Here is a 23,589-nt window from a genome sequence, read left to right on the forward strand (position 1 = left end):
TTTCAGCAGGACGCTTGATAATGTTCAGTTTTTGAAAGCTCTGTGCAGATGTGACGTCTGCTTTCGTATCTGACGACTTGTAGACGCTTAGTTTGTGTTTACTAATAAACAAATTCGGAGCGAAAGGCTTCCCTCCTTCCATTGTTATTTAGGTTGAGTTAGCTTGTTGGTGAGCCGTTGGCCATTGATCTGTCCCCGAGCTTGGCAAGTGACTTACAAAAGTTTCGTCACCACCTGAGGGGATATCATCGATGGATATCAATTTTTCAGTCTGTGTTATTCATGTAATTATTTCGCTTTCCTGCTCATGCAAGAAAACGCAACATAGTTCCTAAAATTATTGGGTTCATTCGAAGGACCTTTGGTGAAAGTTGCAGCGATATCTATCTGTGTCGAGGAGATTGCTCTGAAGGAGTTTTTAACATCAGATGCATGTTACTCAGTTTATGGTATGAATTTCCACAAGTAACGTTTTGCTGACTGGTTGGTCTTGTTGGCGAAAAATGTACTATCATCACTCGAACTTCCGAAAACGAATTGGTTTTATTTGGTGCTTACACCCATATGTGCTTACCACACTTTTCAGCTATTCAAAACTGGAAGTAAAGAAGGCATTCTCTGAGCTACAACTGGACGTGTAACTCTATTGTGGTTTCCACTGCATTATGCTCATCTTTTAACCATCATCCATATATTCCATGTTTGCTAAGTTTGCCAAGTTTTTGACGTCACGATCAATTACTTTTTGCACCAGGTGAGTACTGAACAGTGAAGGAGGCCTTCAACTATTAGGCTCTCTTTCTAAGGCATAAGTTCCACATCGCCCGGCGAATTTTCGTCCGGTCAACTGCATGCCGAATATAACTGGTCACCACATAGACTTAGTTAGGGGACTACTGGTCGTTCAAACGGTGAACTGAGTGTCCAGGTTCTGTGCGACAAGGTGACATGACCAGTATTCATGGATCAGGTGTGAACTCCTAACCAGAAATGGTGTTTCCACACTTTATGGCTCTACGTAAGCAAGATTCGATGATTCGTCCTTCGTCAAATTGGTGTCCTCTGCAAATAAATGATGATAAGGGTTAATTAAACGTTGAAATTTTACGTTAATAAACACAAGAAAAACTGGCCCACCAGGATAACGACTGTTGCGCACTCGTGATGTATCAGTACTTTTGTCGGTATTGATGAAAAGTTTAACAGAGTTTCACAGCTAATCGAAACTGTGTCGGAGTTCGGTAAAAGCAGAATTCGCAAACTGGTGTATGGGTGAATAAAACCGAAAGATCGGTACGATTGCCAGTGCAACTGAACTTTGTACAACCCACCGAACTTGCGCGCACTGTCAGTAGGGCCTGAAAAAGGGGATACTCCAGTTATGGACGAGGCGTGAAGAAGATTCTTGCTAATGGAAGGAAACCAATAATGCGATTCACAAGGGAAATCCCACTGTACTTACCAAAAACAGTATGCCAAATCAATGTTTTGTCCATTCATTTTGAGAGGTCATAGAATTAAGCTGAATAACACTGTTTACACCAGACTTACATTAGTAACAGATCATTCAGAAGGATACTTTCATTAAACCAGCACAAAAAGTACCCTTCACATAAACTTCAAACAGTCCTACAACTGTTACTTTCATTGGGAACTTCTGATCTTCCTGCTAATTACTTTCAACATCCTGGTTTAGGAAAACAAAGTTCAGATTCAAGTCACTTAGAGCGAGTTTTGCGCAAGCCTTAGTATCAAACCCACATTAATTATCTGAGCATTGGTACACGTAAATATGCTTCTTTGACATCAATTTTCACAAATCTGTATTTTCCAACGTTTCCATAATGATCCTATGCAGCAAAACTATGGAGCAATTAACGGATAGGTGGAAGGTTCATCACTTTTCGTCCACAACTTCGTAGCTTCTCATCTAGTAACGGAAACGAGTACTAAGAATTGTCGGCCTAGATACGTCCGTATATGAACTCAAGTGCTGATTGACACTGAAGCTATGCTGTCTTCCGTCTGACTGATAACTGGTCAGAACATAGTCGAGTGTTTAAATGCCAGCCGAAAACAAGTATAGCCAGAAATAATGTTGTAGCAACTCAACTATAATGTAGTACAAACTTTGATATATTCATAAGTCATACGTTAAAGCGTCCACAAACAAGTTTGAGGTTCTTGATTCAAGAAGGCGAAGTTGGTAAAATTTTCGAGAACCTTTTTTGGAGACATGATTTTGAGTCTGTTCCAGTGTGCGTTCTTCATGCCCGGAAAAAGTACATGGATATACATTAGGCTGTACATTAACAAAGGAGTCACATGGCCTAACATATTGCCACTTAATTAACATTTGAAGATACATGAAACTTGGAGTCACAGAAAAATGACTGAAGGTATGGCGATTTACCCAGTTATCCGCTTGCTTTAGGTTACCCGTTAGCGACAGACTATTTCTATCTAGGGTATACGAATGACCTAAGTGAACTGAAAGCTCACATCATTAAACCTTTAAAAAAATCAATTTTGCTAACCGATGCACCGACTCGTGCAGAATGCGCTCAAAACTACATAACTGCAGTTTTGTGTACGATTCAGTTTTTGTGACGGGTGTCATTTGTTCGACATCCTGGGTTGGTATCACATTACCGACCACAGGTGTTGCAAATAATCACCCGAGCGAGTCCGGATTCTTTGCAATTCCTTCTGATTCACCTGGGAACCGATCACAAGAAGAACTGGGAGTGGATTTTACTACCATTCGATGCCTCCTTTGGCCTGTTTGAATAAATGAATATGACAGTACCGGACCAATGTTTTTCACCCTACGGACTTCCCATATGCGATTTGGCCACTTTTTTAACTGCACCAAACGACGACTCGCCTCTCATGTAGGATAACTAAATCCTCTCGGATGAATTTCGACTAATTTTGTAGAATGAATGAAGTTCCTGTTAACATCACATCCCAACTGTTTCTTTCATGTCCTCATGTAGAGCAGTAGCAAAACTGGTGCTCCGTATGTCAGCTGTTTTTGTTATGACAATTGAAGATATGCGTCTCTAATCAGCTCTAATAAGGTCGAAAATTCCAGCGTTTCAATCATGTCAATGCCCAGCTAGGGCTGTACAAACGGAAGTAATACGGTTATAAACATTTGAAAGGTCCAACACAAAAACAGCCGGTCACTGTAGCTTGTTTCAACCTATCTTACAATCGGTGTTTTTCGGGTTGCATAAATGATCACGTAGTATTGAACTGGACGTGTTATTTGGGTGACCGATAAAAGATCTGTTACATCATTTACACCATTACACTTTAAACCGAACTCCCTGATGACGTTTTAATGTAGGTTAGAAAAGAGGATAACAGGTTGTGTGCATCAATGATGAAAATGCAAAGTACCTCCAGAAGTGAAGTTCAGAAAAATTAACGTATCTCAGCAAGAACTGCCGCCGCAAACAGCGCTTCAGGCAGCCGAATACTTCTAAGATTACCCACTAAAAATCGTTTGGCTGTAGGACCCTTTCGATGCCTGGCTACCATGTCACCTGAAGGGAGCACGAGGACTGGGATACTACAAGGATGCTCAAGCCAACACAGAGGAAATCGAGATGTATGGGATTCGAACCACGGACATTCCGGTCAGTAAATTCACGCCTTAACTGCTTAGCAATCTTGCCCCTAGGTTGCTCACTAGGAAGGTAACCATAGGCTGAGTGTCTTCGTTTAGACCTATAGTTCATGAATTGCGTTTTGACAGTTCTGATACCGACGATAAGATAGAGTTGGTTTCCATACCATCAACCCCAAGGTTCCTCTTTCTAATTTACTCTTGTTCAAAGATGTGAGCCCTTTAGGGCTTTGTAATAGTTTTTACTATGTCCCTACCCTCCTTTTTCGTCTCTCATGCCCATTAAGTCATCCATTCCTGTATGTCATTTGAGTGCCAGTATGTCTTACAAGTGCATAGGGCAGTAGTTACGTCGCTGGGTGGTCAGTGATAACAGATCAGTGTGGCCTTCCAGTATTATGCGGAAGATTGTGCGTTCGCAGTTTCACAGGATGTGTGTTACTGATAAATTCAACAAGGAGGAAGTAGTTGAGGATCTTGACTCTTCAGGTTAGAGTGGCTAAACTTGTTAGATGAGAACTTTTGCACACAAAAGTCATCCATTTACGATGTAGCCATGGGTTATTCCAGAAAATAAATCCCACCAGATCGATATGATTTAGTGAACAAATCTGTCGAATTGTGCAAGTACTTCTGGTGTGTATCACTGTTATCACGAATGTTGTGCTTGTTTCGAACAATGAAGCGGGTATGCGCGACAGCAAACATTTGATTTCTGTTTATACTATAAAACGTCCTGGCCATATTTTGGCACTGCTGATGTGTCGGCTAAAAGGTTTTAACTTATCTTAACTAATTATATTATTGCCTTTAGTGCGTGGAACGCCAGTCCCTCCTTTACGAAACAAATACACAAGCCGGAGGGATATTTGCTGCCTCGTCAGGTGACCTAAAATTTCCCCTTATAAACCCTGCAGTCTAAAAATAACTAACAGCAAACATATACTTTCTCCATCAAGCTGCATGTGATGCTCAATACCGATTTCCAGATCTCGTGACATAATTTAGTATGTATATTCTGTATCTTATCCGATCGTTTCCTTCTCGATATATTTCACGGCTCCCTCTTCTAAACACTCACTTTTCTGTACTTCCGAATAGTGACTTGATATAATTCAAATATCTTTTTGGTGCCGTAAGTCTTTCGGCTGCGTTTATCGATCACCAAATGGCGTCGGTGAGTTTACAGTTCGTCTGCGTTTGACGTCAGTTGAGAACAGAAATGTGCGTTCTGCCGTACTTTTCAAGCTTGTATTTTTGAAGGCACGAGAAAAAGTAGCCAGCATTTCCTCCCCACATTCATCCTGCTCTATCACCAGCTTCGTCACACAATTCGTTTATTTTTCAACTCAACTTCCTACTCCTAAAGGAGGTACTCACAAAACGCCTTCTGGTTTGGGAATTTCCCGCCCTTCTTAGCTACGTAAGGTCCTTATTTGTGCATATTAATATTGTTTTTCTGTTGAGTAACTACAAAAGACCGCTCCACTCTCACCATAAGGTCCTGCACTGGATGGAATTGGATCATACGCACGACATTTAACTATTATTCCCCGGAATTGTTATCTTGCGATGAAATATATAGATTTACCCAACATAATTGGTTCTGTGGGCATGAAACGTATCACCGGTCACTTCTGCAAATCAGGGAAACGCTGATCCAATGAATGACGTATTTTTCGGTGGTCAGTGAAGAAGAAAAACAGGCTTTGCGAATGATGCAGATAATTACATCGCGCATGATGTGAGCCAACATTTCATCCTGCTGTTCGGGCTAATACATAACGATAAACATAGTAGCGCTACGCAGTTTTTTCATCCCTATTTGTAATCATCAGGATTGCACATCTCATGAACCCTCAATAGGGAGTTTCGAAACCGCGACCTCCCTACCAGTGGTTGAACACTTAATCGAGCGGCATCGAGCGGCTGAGCAACAGTGTGATTGACTCTCACTAAGGCTGGATATATCATCACTCATTCTTCAGTTTTAGAAACCACATCATTGGCTTCTCGAGTGATGATTTCTCAGATGAAAACTTCACTCATTTTATGAAGTTGTTCATTCTCAAAGCCAATTAAAGATTGAAAACAGTGTGTGGAGAATTTGTAATTTTCAGTTGAAATTTCTTCCAGTTAGTGAGAGCTAATCACTTTGCTGTTCAGTCTTCACTCACTTTTCTATTTGACCCATATTTTATTTAACACAAAAGGCGCATTTTCGCTCGTCGATTTGTGCCTTCCTTCATAAGTCGGTACTGATTTACTTGGTTTCGCTGGCTTTGCCACATATCGCAATTCTTTTCTTTCCCGGATAAAAATACACCACCTGATTCGTATTGTGGCTCCCCTCATTTTGCAACGCAGCCGTGCTTGTGAGAGTTTTCTTATCTATTTGCGTTGACTTTTGTTTGGAAGAAACTCATTGAAATCTTTCATCATTGAAAAATGTCTCTTGCTGTGATCCAAACAGATACCGAGTTCCCATTATTATTCTAAGTTATCCAAGATTGCCGAAACCATTTTGACTAAACAAATCTCCCACTAGTTTGAAGATAGTGACTCCTTGAGTAACAACCAGTAGGAATTCACAAGCTACATTTCTACGTGCAGTGTTGTGCTTTAAGTTCAACACGTTTGCCATTGCTATCTCGACTCCTATTCTGAAATGATCGGCGGGCTGCATCAAGGCGTTTAACCTACTCTGGCGGATATGTCTACTTAAGGGAATTCGTGTGTACTAGTTGCGCCAAGGTTTGGCCATTAGGATAAGACGTCCTTTGCATAAAGCCGAATGAATAGCAAAAGTGAGCAAAAAAGTTACCACCCTAAATATTGTCCTTGCTTACACACAACCCGTCTGTTCAATATGACAGCGGCAAACCCCTACAAATGGTCAATATTTAGTCATCCATATACTCCTGAAGTCAACATCTTATTCATAGTCTCCCATGGAGGTTCTCATCGTCACAAGCTGACCAACTGCAGTGTACTACATGCATGCTAAATTCCCACCTTAATTAAATTTTTCCATTTATAAGTCACTTTCACTCCACCCTACCATAGCGTGAACACACTTGGATTTGGACTCCGTCATCTTGCTTATCGCTGATTGAAATGATGCGACAAAAATTTATGGATATTTTCTCGTTATCTGACGCACTACAAGCACTCCCCATTTGTCAGGAAATCGCACATTGTCTTGTTTTCTGCTACAAGCTCTGAACGTTCACCGAATTTGTCTCGTTCTGACTCTCTCTAGATTCCCTGAATGAGCGAAGCATACTTGCTTCTCTACTTGCTCCGCCACATATCCTGCCACCTGCAGCTAAAATAAACTCTTCCTTTCTCACCCAATTTTCAAACTGTATGCACTCTTTTCTTTCTCAGTTACCCTTCGCTATTCAAATATCGGGTTGACGTTTGACTTAACCCACATTAAAGTCCGTTGGATTTTTTATGCCTATGAAAAGGTTTCCTAAGTATAGTTTCCTCTTTACCCTCTAATCTGCGCTTCTTTCTGCGAAAATGGGCGGAGCGAGTCCGGTGATGGTAAAGGATGGCCTATTTGAACTTCCTATTTTAAACAGTCCACAAAATTAATTTGCTACAATACACATGTTACAGTAGTTTTTGAGATATCTTGGTATTGTCTTGCCAGGACGTTATTTATAAAGTCGATGGAAACTCTTAGACAACCCACTCCGGGTTTTTCAATTTTTGGACATAGTAATAAGTCTCAGTCTCCAAATTTCTCAGTCGTATTTCGCACGCAGACATCAAATTTCAAGTATATGGAAATGAAATGTTCAGAGAAAAATTTGTTTTGCGATATCCAGGAGTTTTCACCCAATCTACAACCAGTGTCATATCGATTAGGCGAGCTAGTTGACGATACATATATATAACTTACCACCAGAACATTGACTAAAACAGACACACCAACATCATCCAGCCTCGAAGCTGAATTGATGCCCAGCTTCCTTGCTGATACACAAAGCTTTTTTCTACATGCGTATGTCACCCACACCTATATGCACTACCTCACTTGGAGACCACTTGTAGCTTTGTCTTTAGCGTAAGATACGTTAACCATTCAAACGAAGAATGCCACATTGTCAGACATCCATACAGATGTATCAGTTAATGTCTCAAATAATCCAGCGAGTGAAAGCGGCTTTCCAGTCTTATTCTGTCTAGATGCTTTATTACTCGACTTCTTCCAGTTCACGGTCAGATAACTGCGAACAATAATTGCGAACTGGGGTTGAGATGGCTCAAGTTGTTAGGGCGCAAATCTATTTACCGGAAAGTTCGTGGTTCAAACCCAACTGCATCTTGTCTTCCCTGTCTAGGCTCGGGCAATCCTGCAGTATCCCGGCCCTCGTGCCTCCTTTTGGGTAACATGGCAGCTAGGCACAGAAAAAGTGTTACAGCTGAACGAACTGTGAACAGATGATATAGAGTAGTACTGTGTATAAATATTCTGTGCCTCGTGGAACTACGTATCGTGCTGTTTTACAAGAACCGAATCAAGCCTTGTATCTTCTCTGAATGATTCGATTCAAATATTCGGGAATGGCTTTTTAAAGTTAACTTTCTAAATATCAAGCATCTACACTATCTAGCTCTCTGATGTGAGTATTCATATGATTCTTGTTTGGCAGAATGTAAAGCCGAAACATCACGTACTTGAAATCGTTCGAGTTATTTTTTGAAATACTTAGTGTTTTGTCAGAAAACGATTACATAATAGCGCAGACACTTAATGTCTTTCACTGTTTTTGCCTACCAGCAAACTTGAAAATCTCTTGAAGAACAGATGCGCCCACCATACAAACACCAACCTATCCCGGATAGGGTGTTTCCAAAAAATTACGCTTCAAGGAGGTGAACAGATTTGCCCAGTTCCGTACTTTCCGGTATAGTGAGAGGTAGAATGCCTTCGTGGGGTGCTTCAAAGCGCACAGCTTGGTAGTCAATTTGGAAAAGGATCTTCTGGATATGACCAAATTCTGCATATTTGAGTGTAGCTGTTCGAGATTATTAAAAATCACGAACACCCATCCAAAATACCATCAATTTCAACGGGGGCAATTTTAGTGAATCAGTGCAAGGGTATCAGACGTCAACGTACAGGTTTGACAAGTAGAAGAACCTGTTTTTTTGATGTCCACACATAACCAAAGGTAAATCTATGTAACGTCAAGATTAGTTCGTGCATCTATGCCCTACATTTTACTTACTTTTTTCACGGTTGAGATCCGAAAGCAGACTGTAATAAACGCAGTTTTGACATATGCAGCCCTGGGACACCTTCAATTAGCGACCTTGAAAAAGTTGGTTTGGTTCAAGGTTACCGTGCACAGAGGACCGAAAGAAAATGTCGACTGGAAGCTCATGTGCATAGTACTAGAGAATTTGAGCTTTGACAACCTTTCAAAAAGTCTGTGTGCTTGGAAATCAAGTGGGAATTAGTCTATTTCGCAAGAGTAGTCAGGAAAGCAGCTGACCTTAGCAAGTGCATCCAAGGAAGTGAAATAACACACCAAGTGCCTCATACGTTCGTCGTTTGTTTGTGTTATAAGTGTTCGTATCATGCATAATGAAAAAAACTCGATGCCGGATAAGGAATTTGAAGCAATCTTTCTGATAAATTTGCACTTTCATATAATTTCGTGTCCTATTGCTCCACTGGCCGTCTTCCCTACAATAAATATGCAGAAACGTTTATTATAGTGGTGACTCGCTTGGGAATAATGAAACAACGTGAATTCGGAAATAAGCAGCGTGTGAAAGCGGAATTACTCTTGTTCAAAGATGACCGGAATTAAAACAAAATGAATGGAATCACATACATTCCATTAGCTCTAACGCAGCAAGGCTAAAGTTAAAACCATTTCCTGAATGCACAAGTTTGGATTCAGTGTTTTTCCGCCTACGGGTAGTTACCGGTTGATGACAATCCAGTGCACCCAGTGTCGCAGTAAGGTTGGAATGTAAGTGATTTTTAATGGAGAGGATCACTTTAGTAAAAGCTTTGTTGTGAACCGACATTTCCGTTCTGTCTGCCTGCACGTGTATTTAAGTATGTGGTTTTAGATGACCGGAATAGGTAAGCTGTCGTTCGCTATTGGGAGCGATATTTTTTACCTGCGTCTGCAAACTATTTTTGGTGCATACAAAGTAGGCTACGTCAGGGATGGTACTCAATTATGGTAAAATGTTTTTGCCTTAAACTAACGGTTACAATTAGATCCGCTTTTGGAGAGTCTGACGACCATAACACCTGTGGCGAACATCAGTGACCTAAGAAAGCAGAAATAAATGCACTTCTAAAGCACCCCCTTTGTTGACCTGAATTAAATTCAAATTCAGTAAAAGATGTTCGCAAAGCGCTCATGAAGAGTGGTTACATGAGCGTTTGCTTAAAAATTATTAGAACGTAGCTTTTGAACTTGGTGCCACGCAAGTGAACCTTCCTGCTCTTTGAATTATCCTGTTCCCAGCAGAGCAGCAAGATAAATAAGGCAGATAAACCAAATTGCTCGGTTTAAATCTTGCTTTCAATATTTTGGTGTAGTTCATTTTTATTGCTGTTTGGTTTCTTTTCAAATAGGAAGTTTGCCATCTACTAAGCCTACATGATAATCGAAATCGTCTGACAAGTTGCCTCCATAAAAAAACTAACGCATGTTGCTGCTTTTGTCTTCCCATTTGTTATCATGTCACAAGTCAATAAATCTAAATTAAAGTTCTAGTCAGAATCTTCTGATCAGCGCATAATCGAGATGGCGTAAAGCCTCTATTCTTTCTCACTGTTAACAGTTCAAAAATTTTTTAACCAAAGTCACCGTTTTTAAATGTCAAAATTATCTGCGTGTTTTGAGTCTAAATAGCTTGAGTGACCAACATAAACACGTATCTGCTTACCGTTTTACCGTGTATCGTGTTTGTTTCAACTGAATTTAGCCAGGCACAGTGCCTCTAACCCACAAAAAACTTGGATACATGCGTCTCTCCCAAGGGTGAAAAGTGTCCTGCGTCGCAATATCTTCCACGGGTGTGTTCCTGCTTTACAAGAACAACCGATCAAAAGACACATTTGAATCCGTTTATATTTATGGAAATGTGAACTTCCAAATGTGGCACAAATTTTCGATTTTTATTTTCTTATTCATAAGCAAAATTATCCTCAGGCTTGTCTTTGCGTCCATGTTACGCCTACCTGAACTTTTTGGTTAAAAAAACCACGGCAGCTAAATATCTTCCAGGCATCTTTCCTGTTTTCTTCAAAGTTACGACCTTTATTCTTCTTCCTTAATTTAATCTTCCGAGATGAGGTCCAACAAGCGGGAGCTTTATTTTGCTGGACGCTGACAAGTGATTTCAACCGGTTCAGCCACCATCCGCTCNGTCCAACAAGCGGGAGCTTTATTTTGCTGGACGCTGACAAGTGATTTCAACCGGTTCAGCAACCATCCGCTCTTATGTAAATATCGATGAATAGTTGACTGGCATTTGCGCAAATGCTGGGCTTGTTTCAGCAAACCTGGATGATAGTTCACACGACAGAGTGGCAGGTTTTATTAATCACATAACAAAAGGGCAGCTTTGAAAATGGACGTTTAACTCATTCAAGAACCCATGCAAACAAATCAAAACTGACTACGGGGAGGTTATGAGACAAAATGCGCTAATTCATGCAGAGCTCCGAATGGTCGCACAAAGCAGTGTAGGCGACTCGTTTGATTAGTTTGGATATACAAAATTATCTGTCACCAGAAGCACATAACCCGGAACGTCCTGGCTTTCTTTAGTGTACTGTTAATTAGGAAGTTGATGAGAAGCCTCGAAAGCACAAAATTTTTCGTAGCTTATAAGCTTATCCTCATCAGCTTCAACTGCGATTCGCAGTGCTGTCACAAACCTGACCCTATTTCTCAGCTGCAGTTGCCCGACTCTGACTACATTTAGACGGTTTAAGCAGATTCTAAAAAGCAACCGCACGGATATGACATCGATAACTATTAAATTCAGGCACAGCAGTTATACATTTCCTCAAATCGTTCTTTTCTATGATGAAATTTATATCTCCGTTATCTCATTCATCAAGTGTGAAACTTACGATCGTGCCTCGTTTTACAATGTCAAACAATGGTATTCTTCTCAGGCAATCTTTTTTCTCTTTCTGAGGTCTGTGGATTCTTATGAAACCAGATTACTAGAAATATACCTGAAACAGAAATTTCAATAATGGTCGCGGTTGATTTTAAGGGGAACCTGGAAGAGCACTATATAAGCATTGGTTGTTGATCAGGTGGCTGTTGATCTGTTCGCCGAGCTTGGCAATTGGCTTGCAAACGTTTCGTCACCATACGAGGAGACATCATCAGTGCGCAGTTGAGTGGGTACTTCTTCCTTACCTGCGTGCGCTTATATAGCATTCGAGGGCTATCTGTTATCTTCTGACGTGATTGGCCACTTAAAGTGTAACAAATTTGGTGAATCTATTGGTCCATATGTGATCTTTGTTGCGTTGTGGTCTGCGTTCCTTTGTGTCGATTGGTTATCCTCACGCCTTCTATTTTTAGTAGTTCGTTCTCTCCGGCCTCAAGACCACAACGCAATACAACGCGAGGCCGGAGAGAACGTGAGGATAACCAATCGACACAAAGGAACGCAGACCACAACGCAACAAAGATCACAAATGGACCAATAGATTCACCAAATTTGTTACACTTTTAGTAGCCAATCACGTCAGAAGATAACAGATAGCCCTCGAATGCTATATAAGCGCATGCAGGTAAGGAAGAAGTACCCACTCAACTGCGCACTGATGATGTCTCCTCGTATGGTGACGAAACGTTTGCAAGCCAATTGCCAAGCTCGGCGAACAGATCAACAGCCACCTGATCAACAACCAATAAACTCACCCGAGCTACCAATATTTCAACAAATTACCAACTATATAAGCATTCTAAATTGGGGGTTACGCGTCTTGAGTCACGGTCAGAAGGTACCAGGTTCGTCAATCAGAAGAAGTAAACTGGAAACCTCCAACTATTAGGTAAAATCTGAAATGATGATTTATACCACCACATACTTTCAGAACATGCCGCTAATTATTTGGTGAACTCAGCGTTTTTCAGCGCCTGACGAGTGCGTAAGCGCTCGAAGTCTCCATTTGTTTTGTTTACGAATTCGAACTGTGCCAGGCGAACCGGAAGAGTGTAAGTCGCTAGTCTATGCATAGGTGAACCGCAGTGTTTACGTACGTTCCATCAAGCGTTAAACAAAGCCTACGACTACTTTCGTGAACTGTTTACGCATTTTGCTAGAATNCCCTATCCAGCCACATTCGTTTCAGAGCGGTTCTTAGGCTGTGCAGGATATTTATGGGTCATTTGTATTCTCGTTCCGAACGGGAGGGAAGTCAGCACAGTGAAGAGGACCTACTCGGGAATACACTCAAAGCAGTTTTACAGGCAAAGACAGCGTTCTTGTAGACATGGCAGAAATATTCCGTGTGGATGGTGCTCATCGGCAAATCCAAAGCTAGGCTCATCCTTACACTGTGTTCAGCCTTTACGCTGATGTGCAGAAAGTTGGTCACCACTGATGATTTATGAGTGCGGCTGTAAAAGAACCGACCAAAAGTGGTAACTTTCCAGGATAGCCCTTGGTTGTTTATTGTGGATGGGTATATCTGAAGTGACCGAATTCCGAACCAAGATTGGAGTGGTTGATATAAGCAACAAATTCCTATCTGTACAGCCATAACCCTCAGTGCAGAACGCAGATGAGGAAGTGTATATTCGCATCTTTGGGAGATTCCCTCAATTTTGAGTTTGTCTTTGAGGTCCTGTGTTGTGGCTTTAGTAATCCGATGATGTGCCAGCAATAAAAATGCTAACCAAAGTTTGACAAAAAACGGATTTCTTTCGTCAACATGAGAAACAGACGATGCTCTGAAGTGCCGCGAAAAATTTTGAAAATTTTGTCTAGCACATGTGTTTAGCGCACAGAATAATAATTTCAACTTTTTCCTCTGTTCCTCTGTAACGGTTCTGGTGGACTAAATTTCAATTCCATTGTGATATTTAAAAAAGGGGTTACTGGCTCCACAGTATCGAAGTGGTGTTTCTTACTTTTGAAGAATTTCCAGGTTTGGCTGTTTAGCTTGTTTTACTAAATATGGTAGTTTTTTAAGTCCCCCTTGGTTCCCTTACTTTTAAGTATGAGACCTACAATTCAGAATCATTCGTTGAGCATCTGTTTGAAACTGTGACCGATCGAATGGTACTCGGGTTTTGATTCTGTCCTTACAGTAGATCCGTTAAAATATTCTTTTCCCTCCTGACACGTCCAGTTCAACAATGGTAGTATACTGGAAGACCTTTTGCAACCAACCCAAAAGGGTCCATTGCTACAAACCATACAGATGTAAGCTTGGTTCAACCAACCTTTTGTGGTGTCCTTAAGATCTAGATGTGTTTTGTTTGAAACTAGAGCGTTTTACGCTACCGACTGATACAGTAGTTTGAATCACACAAAAAACTAGCTTCAGTGTGTGTAGGATTTTGAAAGCTGGTATACTCACAACAGGGATGGGAAAACCGAAAAATCTTGAAACTTTTATCAACAATTCTCAACCGTGGCTTTTAGCGGAAAGGCATCTATCCACGGAGATTTCGTGAAATATACGTATATGAATCTGAAGCTTCTTCGTCAGATCCTTACTCATTTTGGACCCAACATTCAAAGTCCGATGTGCTTCTCATACTAGTGTGGCCAGTGATTACCCGACAACATTACATATTTTATTATTTATTGACATCTGTTTATTAGTGCTCACAAAAATTATCCAAGTTCCACTCTTTTGTATTCCAACCATCCTCGTTTGAACGTTATTCTCCTAATCCTAGTGAACTTATTTTGGTATCCACCAGAATAAGTACGTCAGGACAGGAGAATGACTCTAAAAGCGAGGGTGACATGAATGCATATCATACAGAACTCACTACCATCTAGAATTAATCCACCGTCATCTTCAAATTTTCAGGAGAAAACTCCTGTATACGATGTCTCCGGAGTTCCCCGATTGCATCGCTACTTGGATTCATAGCAGTCCTCATAGGCGGAGGAGCGTTCGGTGGTGCAACGATCTTCGCACGGCGATTTCTCGATGATATGCTGAGTGCACCACATTTGTAAGTTCTGTGTTTACTTAGAAGCCAGTAATTTTCAGTCTTTTGCTAACCTTAACGAGTAATTCAGATTTCAGTTGTGGTTCTATTCTGTATGGTCGTCATATGCTGAAAACCTGGACAGTACACGACAGCTGTTTCAACCGCGTTAACAGCCATCTGCAGTGTGCACCTGATAAATCTGTTGGGAAATTCGAACATGCGAACTTTTTGTTGGTATCTACACGCAGTAAACTTCAGTTACTTCTGTATAATCACACTGTAGTTAATCCACGCTCAGGCAGAATACGGTACCGTCCATGCTTCCGTGATACAGCTAAACTCGTAGTTTTATCAGGTTTTGTCTGGCTGTAGGCGTAGACAAGACCAGAACTCTGGAAAATGAAATACTAGGCGAGCACGAATTTCACTGACTCATTTTTGATGGGCTCAAATCTAATGTGGGATCAAGGTCACAAAATGGCGCTGAGAACAGTATAAGAAAAACTACTGAGAGTTTATAAATGTGACGCTAACTTTGATCCAACGCGTGTTTTATGGTGGAAGCCAAATTAGACGGTTCACAAAGGCAGTTTAACAGCAGTCATGAAACCAACGCTCTTGGCTTGTTCAAAAGCACTCCATTTCCGACAACAAACAGAATGCAAAATATCTGAACTCGGATCCTTTAGATCCAAAACCAAGTTTGTCTAATTGAGTGCGTTAAAACAAGTAATCTCCATATACGCTTGGCCCATTGTCATCATATTTCGTTCGCTGTAGGCAGTGATGTTCGGAAATGGCCACTGGTTTGTTCCAAGGAATTTTCCCACGTCTATGTTCAAGTACGAAAGTCAACAGAAATCAAAGGTTAACCATCTTAGATAATCGCACCACATAGGCAAATGTGTTCGTTTCCTGCTTTGAAATGATGACTCAGCGACAGTGATCAGGACTGATACTTTCAGATAAAGGGCTCAGAAGCAAAGTTTAACAAGAAAATCAAATTTAATGACGTTAGTGATCTGGGACAACAGATGATATAGTTATTTGCTACGGATGCTGGAGACTTTGGTAGACGAATATACACAGTAACACATAGTAGTACTGATTTAGGTTTGCTCATTTCTAGACTATCGTAGCAAACACACAGACCCAACCTTTAGCCCTGAAAATCGCAAGTAGTAAAGTGAAGGTTTCGTGTGTAAACTCTTCAACAGAACCCTGTATCTTCATTGAATTCACACAATATAACAACCCTCCAACTGTGGGAAACTTCGATGTAGTCGGTTGCACTTTATGCATGGGCATTAAAATATCATTTCAAAAACACGAAATTCAGCTGGGATTAAATTGGGCCTCCCACTAAAAACATGTTGGTGTGCAAATGAATGTATTTGTCTAATTTCGTGCAAACTGGGTTCAATTAGGATATAAGGACGACAGAAACTCTGGAACTGCGCCTACGTGATGAGCTCCAATAGGAGCGGTGTGACGTTCGATCGTGTGACGTCATGGAGTTTTCAGTAGTTTTTGATTAACTTAATTCGAAGCACTAACAAGCACTGTAAACAATAGGCGTACTGGGCTCTGTTAGTAGGATTTATCTTTATTTCAACTTTCGGAATCAAAAAGTCGTCTACATAAGTGCATTTCAGTAGCAGTGGTGATAAAACTATAACTAAACGGGTCTCAAGGTTTCTGAGGAAGAAAACTGTGACAAAAGAATCAAGTGAAGACTTCACTGTTACAACATTTTTATCCGTAAATTTGGCTGAACATGAGGTTTGCGAAGAGATATTGATACTTCATATGTTCAACTGTGTCAAGTACATTCAGTGGATGCTCTAAGCAGCATACTCGTAAACAATGTGACCGGAAGTGCTGGTCATTCCGGTTATATGACGATAATAACCACATTTTCTAGACTAGGTAGGAATCTTCTCTCCTGAACGGCGCTAGCAATGACCCAAGCCGTTTGGTTATAGAGTGTTACGAGCAGTTGACTACACTGAGCTTGAGTTTTGGTAGCAGATCACATTGTGGTATTAACGCAACAGACGTGCTAAAACGTGCTAACATTGGTGGCGTAATAGTGTAGGTACAATACGTACGGTACAGCCTAGTACAGTTTGGTATAATATAATATAGTACAGTAAGGTGTAGAAAACAGGCATACTGTATGGCCTCACAAAATATTTGGATAAAACTCGTGGGAATCTTGCATTGCTGACCCGGACTTTCGTTGCAGGGGAATGGACGGTTCTGAGAGTTTCGTTGAACCTATATGACAAAAACAGGCTTTTAGGTCATTCCTTATCTAGTGTATGTTTCGTCTACTCTCTCGTGTTCTGGGGAAGTAAAGGTGGGTCATATCAAGCCCACACTAGTTGTGCTGAGGCTAAACATGCTGGTTATCCGTTTAACTGGGATTTCCAGTTTGAATGAGATACGCAAGAGCTAAAAAAAACAGAACTTTATAAGATATCGGAGCGTGGATGCAGTATATTTTTAGGGAACGCATGCACCGATCCATCTGTGAGTAGTTTGTATGAGAACTGAAGAAATTTCCGAATAGAATAAGCTTTGACTTCATTTGTTTTACATTATTTCCTGTACTTAATAATCCATTCGTTTATTCTGATACAAGTAAACAAATGTATCACTGTCCGTACGCACTTACGGCATAATTATTTTGGTCTACATTACCAAGCTCACCTTTGTTGTCACTTTGATTAGAGCAGTTTTGGAGCGATAATACACATAAACCCCTTGAGTATCGCTATTTTAAACTTTTCACAACAAAGGTCTAGCTACTACTCTTTCAGCGAAGACGCATATGTCATACCAACACTTTCTAGCTGGTTTATGTAAACAAATAAAAAATCGACCGAGAAATAAAAAACGGGCAGTAATTTTGTAGAATGGTTTATTGCAGCAAAAGCCTTACTTAGTTGATTGTTCTATTAGGTTCCGATATGAGCCGTTTGAGGATACTCAAAATTTGTATTTCTGCTTTGAAACGCGAATGACATATCATTAACTACTGCGTTATTTTATCTACTCTGATGAGGATGTCAGCCGTTCATATAATATATTACGTAGTTAACCGTTTGCTGCGATTTTCCGTAACTTAACCGTTTTTTAGTGTCACTGCTTACAATTTAGAGGCTAATGAAAGTTTGCTGATTACGCAGCGACCACCTGCAATACGTCTAGAGATACTTAATCACCTAAACTAGTGTGCATTTAAACCAAATAAGAAGAGTCAACTAACCTTAATTGGTCTCGGTCTGTGTACAGAAAAGCTGGTGGGTGCCATAATTCAGAACACTTGGAAGGACTTCAGTATTGTGGGAATGTCCTCTGTGATCTACTTACATTTCCAAAGTGCCTAACTCTTTCTACTTTTTGGTGATGTGTCATGAATGCGTTTCGCTCTATTTCAGTTTCAATTTTTAAGACTATCCCCCGATTGCAAACGGATTTAGGCACAAATTTTTCGGATTATATTTATGTCTGAAAGTGGTTTCCGGTCACTGCCACTGAATCTGGATGACTGTTCCGTCCGGTGCATACTTCATTATTTCGCACCAGAGAAATGCTTTTGGTTTGGGATTTCGGATGAAAATTCCTGTCACGGAAAACAATACGCCATGAAGTTTTTGGTGGCAGCTGACCAGCTGATTGTGCAGTTCAGTGTTCTTCAGGACTTCTCTAGTTATACACTGAATAATTCCTTGATGCCATGCTGACCTCCTAATTCTGAACTCTAACATTTTCAGGATCCATTTAAATCCCAGCCCCTCTGAATAAAGTAAGCGGCACTAAACTAGCCATGTACAAGCGATATTTCACCGAGTAAGAGTCTGTAGCACACATTCTGATGCAAAGATGTATGATGACTTGCTCAATGCATATGATCATGTATGACAGATTTCTGCTAAGCATGACCTTCAAAATTCGTCCCCCGTCTGTGGTATTGCTAAAGCAGACGAATATATGGATGCTCAAGGACGGACTATGGACTGAAAGCACGAAATCAGAAAACATTTGTTCTTTTACACCAAATTAGGGCATTGAAACACAAGAAAAGACCAGTTATTCAGGAAGGCCTCACTGCTATCAAAAGAAAACCCATCCATATTTGTCTTTTTGGAAGCCGTCGTTGGTGTGTTTACTGTCTACTTAGGCATAACCTTCCCCAGTTGACCATTCTTATTCCGTCACCTCTAAGAGATTTCTGTATCCAAAGGTTTGTAATCGCGGCTGTAAAGCAATAAAAATGAAAGAATTTACCAATTTCTTAACATAAGTGTAAGTTGATTGGTTTCATGGTTATCATATCAGGTCATACCAAATACAGCAACATTTTCTGTTAGCATAAATGATCAGGCTGGTTATAAATGACTGAGCGCCCCAATATCAGGGCCTTGAAGTAAGAACACCGGAACCAAAGCCGGGAACGACCCGTTTCAAACTCGTTGGCACTTTTCGCTCCTTAAACTTCACCAAACGCAAAACTCTTCTTAGTCTACCTTGACAGTACCTAGTTCGACATCACAATCACAACGGCCCAAAACTATCAGCGATCAATAGCTGCAGTGAATCCTTTAAGAGGACATTTGGTGGCTTCATGTGCCATTTGGTCTCCTGGTTGCAGCAACACATTTATCGTGCAGTGTAGGTAAAGGTGTGTTTAGCTGATGCGTGGCTGTTTTGTCAACGGGATTAGTCACCCGTCGGTTGTGGCAAAATGCCAAACTTCAAGCCTAACGGCTACACTAAGGATGGACACGTCAACTACTGATAGTAATCTCTATGAATCAGCCTACCCCATAGGCCGTACACTACCTATTTTACTGTGCCCATTGTCTTGCCAGATGCATAGAGCATAAATTCGGGTTGTGATTTTTTGCCTCTGGACAAACACTTATGTTTAAATCCGACGGTTTGGACATTCTGTTCTCTTAGGTTTAGAAAGCCTGGAAGCCAAACATTGTAGATATCCCATTCTTTGTAAATGTCATCTACTTGCTTTGCGAATAGCACACCAAACCAAGGAACTTTGAAACACTCAATGACTCACAGTTTTTTGGTGTGTTACAGGACGTACGCAAACTAGACGTGGTTAACATAGCTTAAGGCAATATCCTAGGTAAACATATGAACATGTGGATGTCACTGCGAACGAACTTGTGTCGCCAAATTCGCGATTTCCGTGCTGTTTATTTTCAATTTTGTACTGGCCGCGTTTTAAAACAAAAAGGTAGTATTTTCCCATCGGTTTTGGAGATAAAAAGACCCTCAGTACAAGTGACTGCGTCCACCATACATTCATTTGCTACTAACCGACGGGGTGAGAAAATTAATTTGAAAATATCACAATCATTTCATCACAGCATACAGCACACTGATGCTTTCTGTTAAAATGGCTGGCTATTCCTACCTTACATTGCGCAAACCTTTTTTAAATCACCCATTAGCTGTCTGGTTTTATAGTGACATGGTCAGCTAATCGACTGAACAGTAGTAAACATTTCCCGGATAGCATATACTGCTGATAAGTTTGGCTAAAACTGTTTGTCAGGACACGACCGGTCCCACTTCAAGCCCAGTAGCTCGGTTTCCGGTAATTTTTTGTTCAGCTTGAACCCAAGTTAAATGCATTGTGCATTCATTTCCACACCATTTGGCTTCTAACAGGAGACAGCTGAATTTAGCTAAATCTCTGATCTGTTATTTTTTTCTGGGGTTCAAGAAGAACAGGTTGATGGAAACTCTAATATTGCGGCGACATGATAAGTCCCAAGAAGAGCAAACCGGTCATGGCTTCTAACAGGAGACAGCTGAATTTAGCTAAATCTCTGATCTGTTATTTTTTTCTGGGGTTCAAGAAGAACAGGTTGATGGAAACTCTAATATTGCGGCGACATGATAAGTCCCAAGAAGAGCAAAACCGGTCACAGGCTGTCATATGGACTTCATCGACCTCGTGAGCATTGTTTCATAGAAAAACATACTGCGATTTCTTGGATAACACACCGCCTGAGACATAAGGTGAAGCTGTGCAGCACGTGCAACTGAAGAATATTATAGATAAGAAATTTAGATGGGATTCATTTGGGACTCCCATTAGAACGCAGTCAACTCACCAATAAGTAGACTTCGCGAACAATGAAACAGCATCACTGCTTGGTTCAGTTTCCGCTGATGCTGGATCTGCTTCGGGAACATCGGTCATTCCACCTACCTTGTGGGGTGATTTATTTAGAGATTATAATGTATATACGTCACTCTTATTTGAACATTTAGCGTGCATCGGCATATGTCAGTTACCGGGAAGTTGTGGTAGACAAGCAAGTCTTTCGTGACTTTCTCCTGGTCGGATATGATAATTAAGAAAGATCCAGCCCCCGTCTTTTGACTAGTGGTACTGCGTTCGCCTAGGATATCAGGTATCCTGATCTCAGCACCCAGGACAAACAAAGAAGCTCATCTCCGACGAATCCCAATAAAAGCATAGTTTGATCACAATGCTGTAACTCCTGATCCCTAGCAACTTGAATATTCCTGCCAGATTTGGAGCGGTATTCAAATGAGACGGACAAAGACAAATTTCGCAAATCCCACAGGTGCGCACAATTGGTGAGAAAAGTGCATTTGCTACTATGTGTTGGTCTGCTGATCTACAACTCACTTCGAAGTAATCCTCATTTCCTGTCCTGCTAATCAGTTAGCCTTTTCCCAAAGATAATTTGGGATTAATATGCACGGTGGTTAGATTTGAATGTACGTAATGATAAAGGTCACAAATCGCACAGACGTTTTTTCTGCGTTTTCCGCATCCAATTTTCTCAACCAAGTAGAAAGGTTCAAGTAGTATTCACGCAAGAAACATAAATAACATAAGCAAGCCGCCGAGGTGAATGCAGGCCTGGTCGCCGGAGTTTTTGTATGGTCTGAGACTATCGCTTATTTTTCATTATGGTCCGTTTGGTTGCAAAATTTTTGCTAACAATCACCAGGAATATTGGTACACCCTTCTGTCTACTGGTGCCTCAGTACGCAGGACACAATTTTCCTTGTTGGGTAAAGTACTTCTGTCTATAGAGGACATTAGGTTTATGTATCATACATATCTCGTATCTTCAAAAAGCAATCAGCTTCGAAATACACTGAAAGGCAATTCTTCTACTTCCACAGTGTGTGATCAAGGTGGTCGAATTCTGTTTCCTGAGTTATCTCAAGATAAAACCTCTTTGGAAGTAAGATACTCTAAAAATCCATTTGGAATAGTTTTCTGTGTCCAACTTAGGTTACTCATCAGTGTTTTGAGTTTCATTGCGGTCGAATACTTTTCAAGTGCACTTCTGTTTGTGGCAACTGAGATAGATAACGTGGTAGTTGGAGAATTTTGTTCACACGTATTGCTTTTTCCGCAGACTTCCAGTTGTGATCGTTCATTCGTTTACCCTTTTGAATTATCTTTTTTCCCTCTGCTTTCACCACGAACCAGATGTTTTTGAACTTAGTGCTCAGAATCTTGTTTGTTCGGTTAAATTTGCGCCTGTGTGTAACGCTAAAGGTGTCCTCAACCCAGACTCAAGCGTTTCCTACTGGCTTCTAGAAGTAATATGTTTTTCGTTTTTTGCTTTAAAATACCGCCGGTAAATCCTGAACCTGGGGATTCTATCAATGCCTGGCTTACGCTGTTTAAATTTTCTACCCAAACCCCCATTTTTGCCACCAGGCAGAGTTTAGGCAGTTTGCAGATGTCTATTTCCTTAGTGTTTTGATTTCACACTTCAAGGGTGCCCTGTAGTTTGGTACCCACTGTGATGATAAAAATAACATAATTTGACTTGGGAAGCCAAGTGGCTTCAAATGGTACCATCCTGTTTTCAGTATTGTTTTCTTACATCGCAAACAAACTGTGATAATATCTCTTGAACGGTGACGAAGTATCACAAACCAGTGCTAAAGATAAAAAACGGGCCAGCGACCCACTAGAGACATCAGCAATATGCAGCATTTAAAGATCATATGCTCTCCAAACAACAACTTGACCAGTTAAGTTGTCACTACCGGAAAACTTCACTGGCTTATTGATGATATCTCCCACTTTGCTATGCACGGTTTGTAACATAAATTTCGGGTTTAGTATACGACACTGCCATCTACCACTTTATTTTGTAACTATGAGCAAGTAAACTTGTTACCTGAGGCACTTTAGTCAACCCTACTTGAGAATTCGTTGCCTTTTTGTCACGGACGTACTATTTAAATGGTTCTCTTCATTGAGAATTTGAGGTCTGTCATTTCATGCGACCCGCTGATTGATGGAACCATTAGCTGTTTCCTCTTACCGATGCATGAAATGTACCCAAATACTGTGAAGTGATTAATAGCGACACCCTAGTTTAAATGACGGACTCCGGGATAGAGATATTAGGATCGTTTGTTCGTTAAGACACGATGGACCTACAGGGAAGTCCGCGATACAGAACAAGTCTAGTCATTTAGCTCAGACCTGTCTAGTATTCTCGCCATTTCTTCGAGTAGCACATCGCCAAAGGATACTCTGGCTAAATAGTTTTTTCAACGACTAGTCGTTCGTAAGTTGGCTCAAGTGTTCTTGTAATCACGGTGATTTTGTGAACCCAACGTTCCGATTTTTGTACTATAACCTCTAACCGGCCTTTCTGTTGTTTCATTACCGACTAGGTAGCATTTAACCGGATTCTATATTTTCAACAGTCC

The 23,589-nt window shown here is 40.8% G+C and overlaps 1 protein-coding gene across 1 annotated transcript in view; it reads left to right on the forward strand.

The window, feature by feature from the left end:
- T265_00578 (hypothetical protein) overlaps window positions 1-23,589 on the forward strand; it is a gene marked incomplete at both ends in the record, with an annotated part of 61,573 nt that overhangs the window by 8,071 nt on the left and 29,913 nt on the right. Inside the window, one exon of the mRNA XM_009164382.1 lies at window positions 14,703-14,850. Coding sequence (XP_009162646.1) covers window positions 14,703-14,850 — 148 coding nt within the window. The remainder of the gene's footprint in view (window positions 1-14,702; window positions 14,851-23,589) is intronic.

This window comes from Opisthorchis viverrini (genome assembly GCF_000715545.1).
Source record: "Opisthorchis viverrini unplaced genomic scaffold opera_v5_5, whole genome shotgun sequence".
Taxonomy (NCBI): Eukaryota; Metazoa; Platyhelminthes; class Trematoda; order Opisthorchiida; family Opisthorchiidae; genus Opisthorchis; species Opisthorchis viverrini.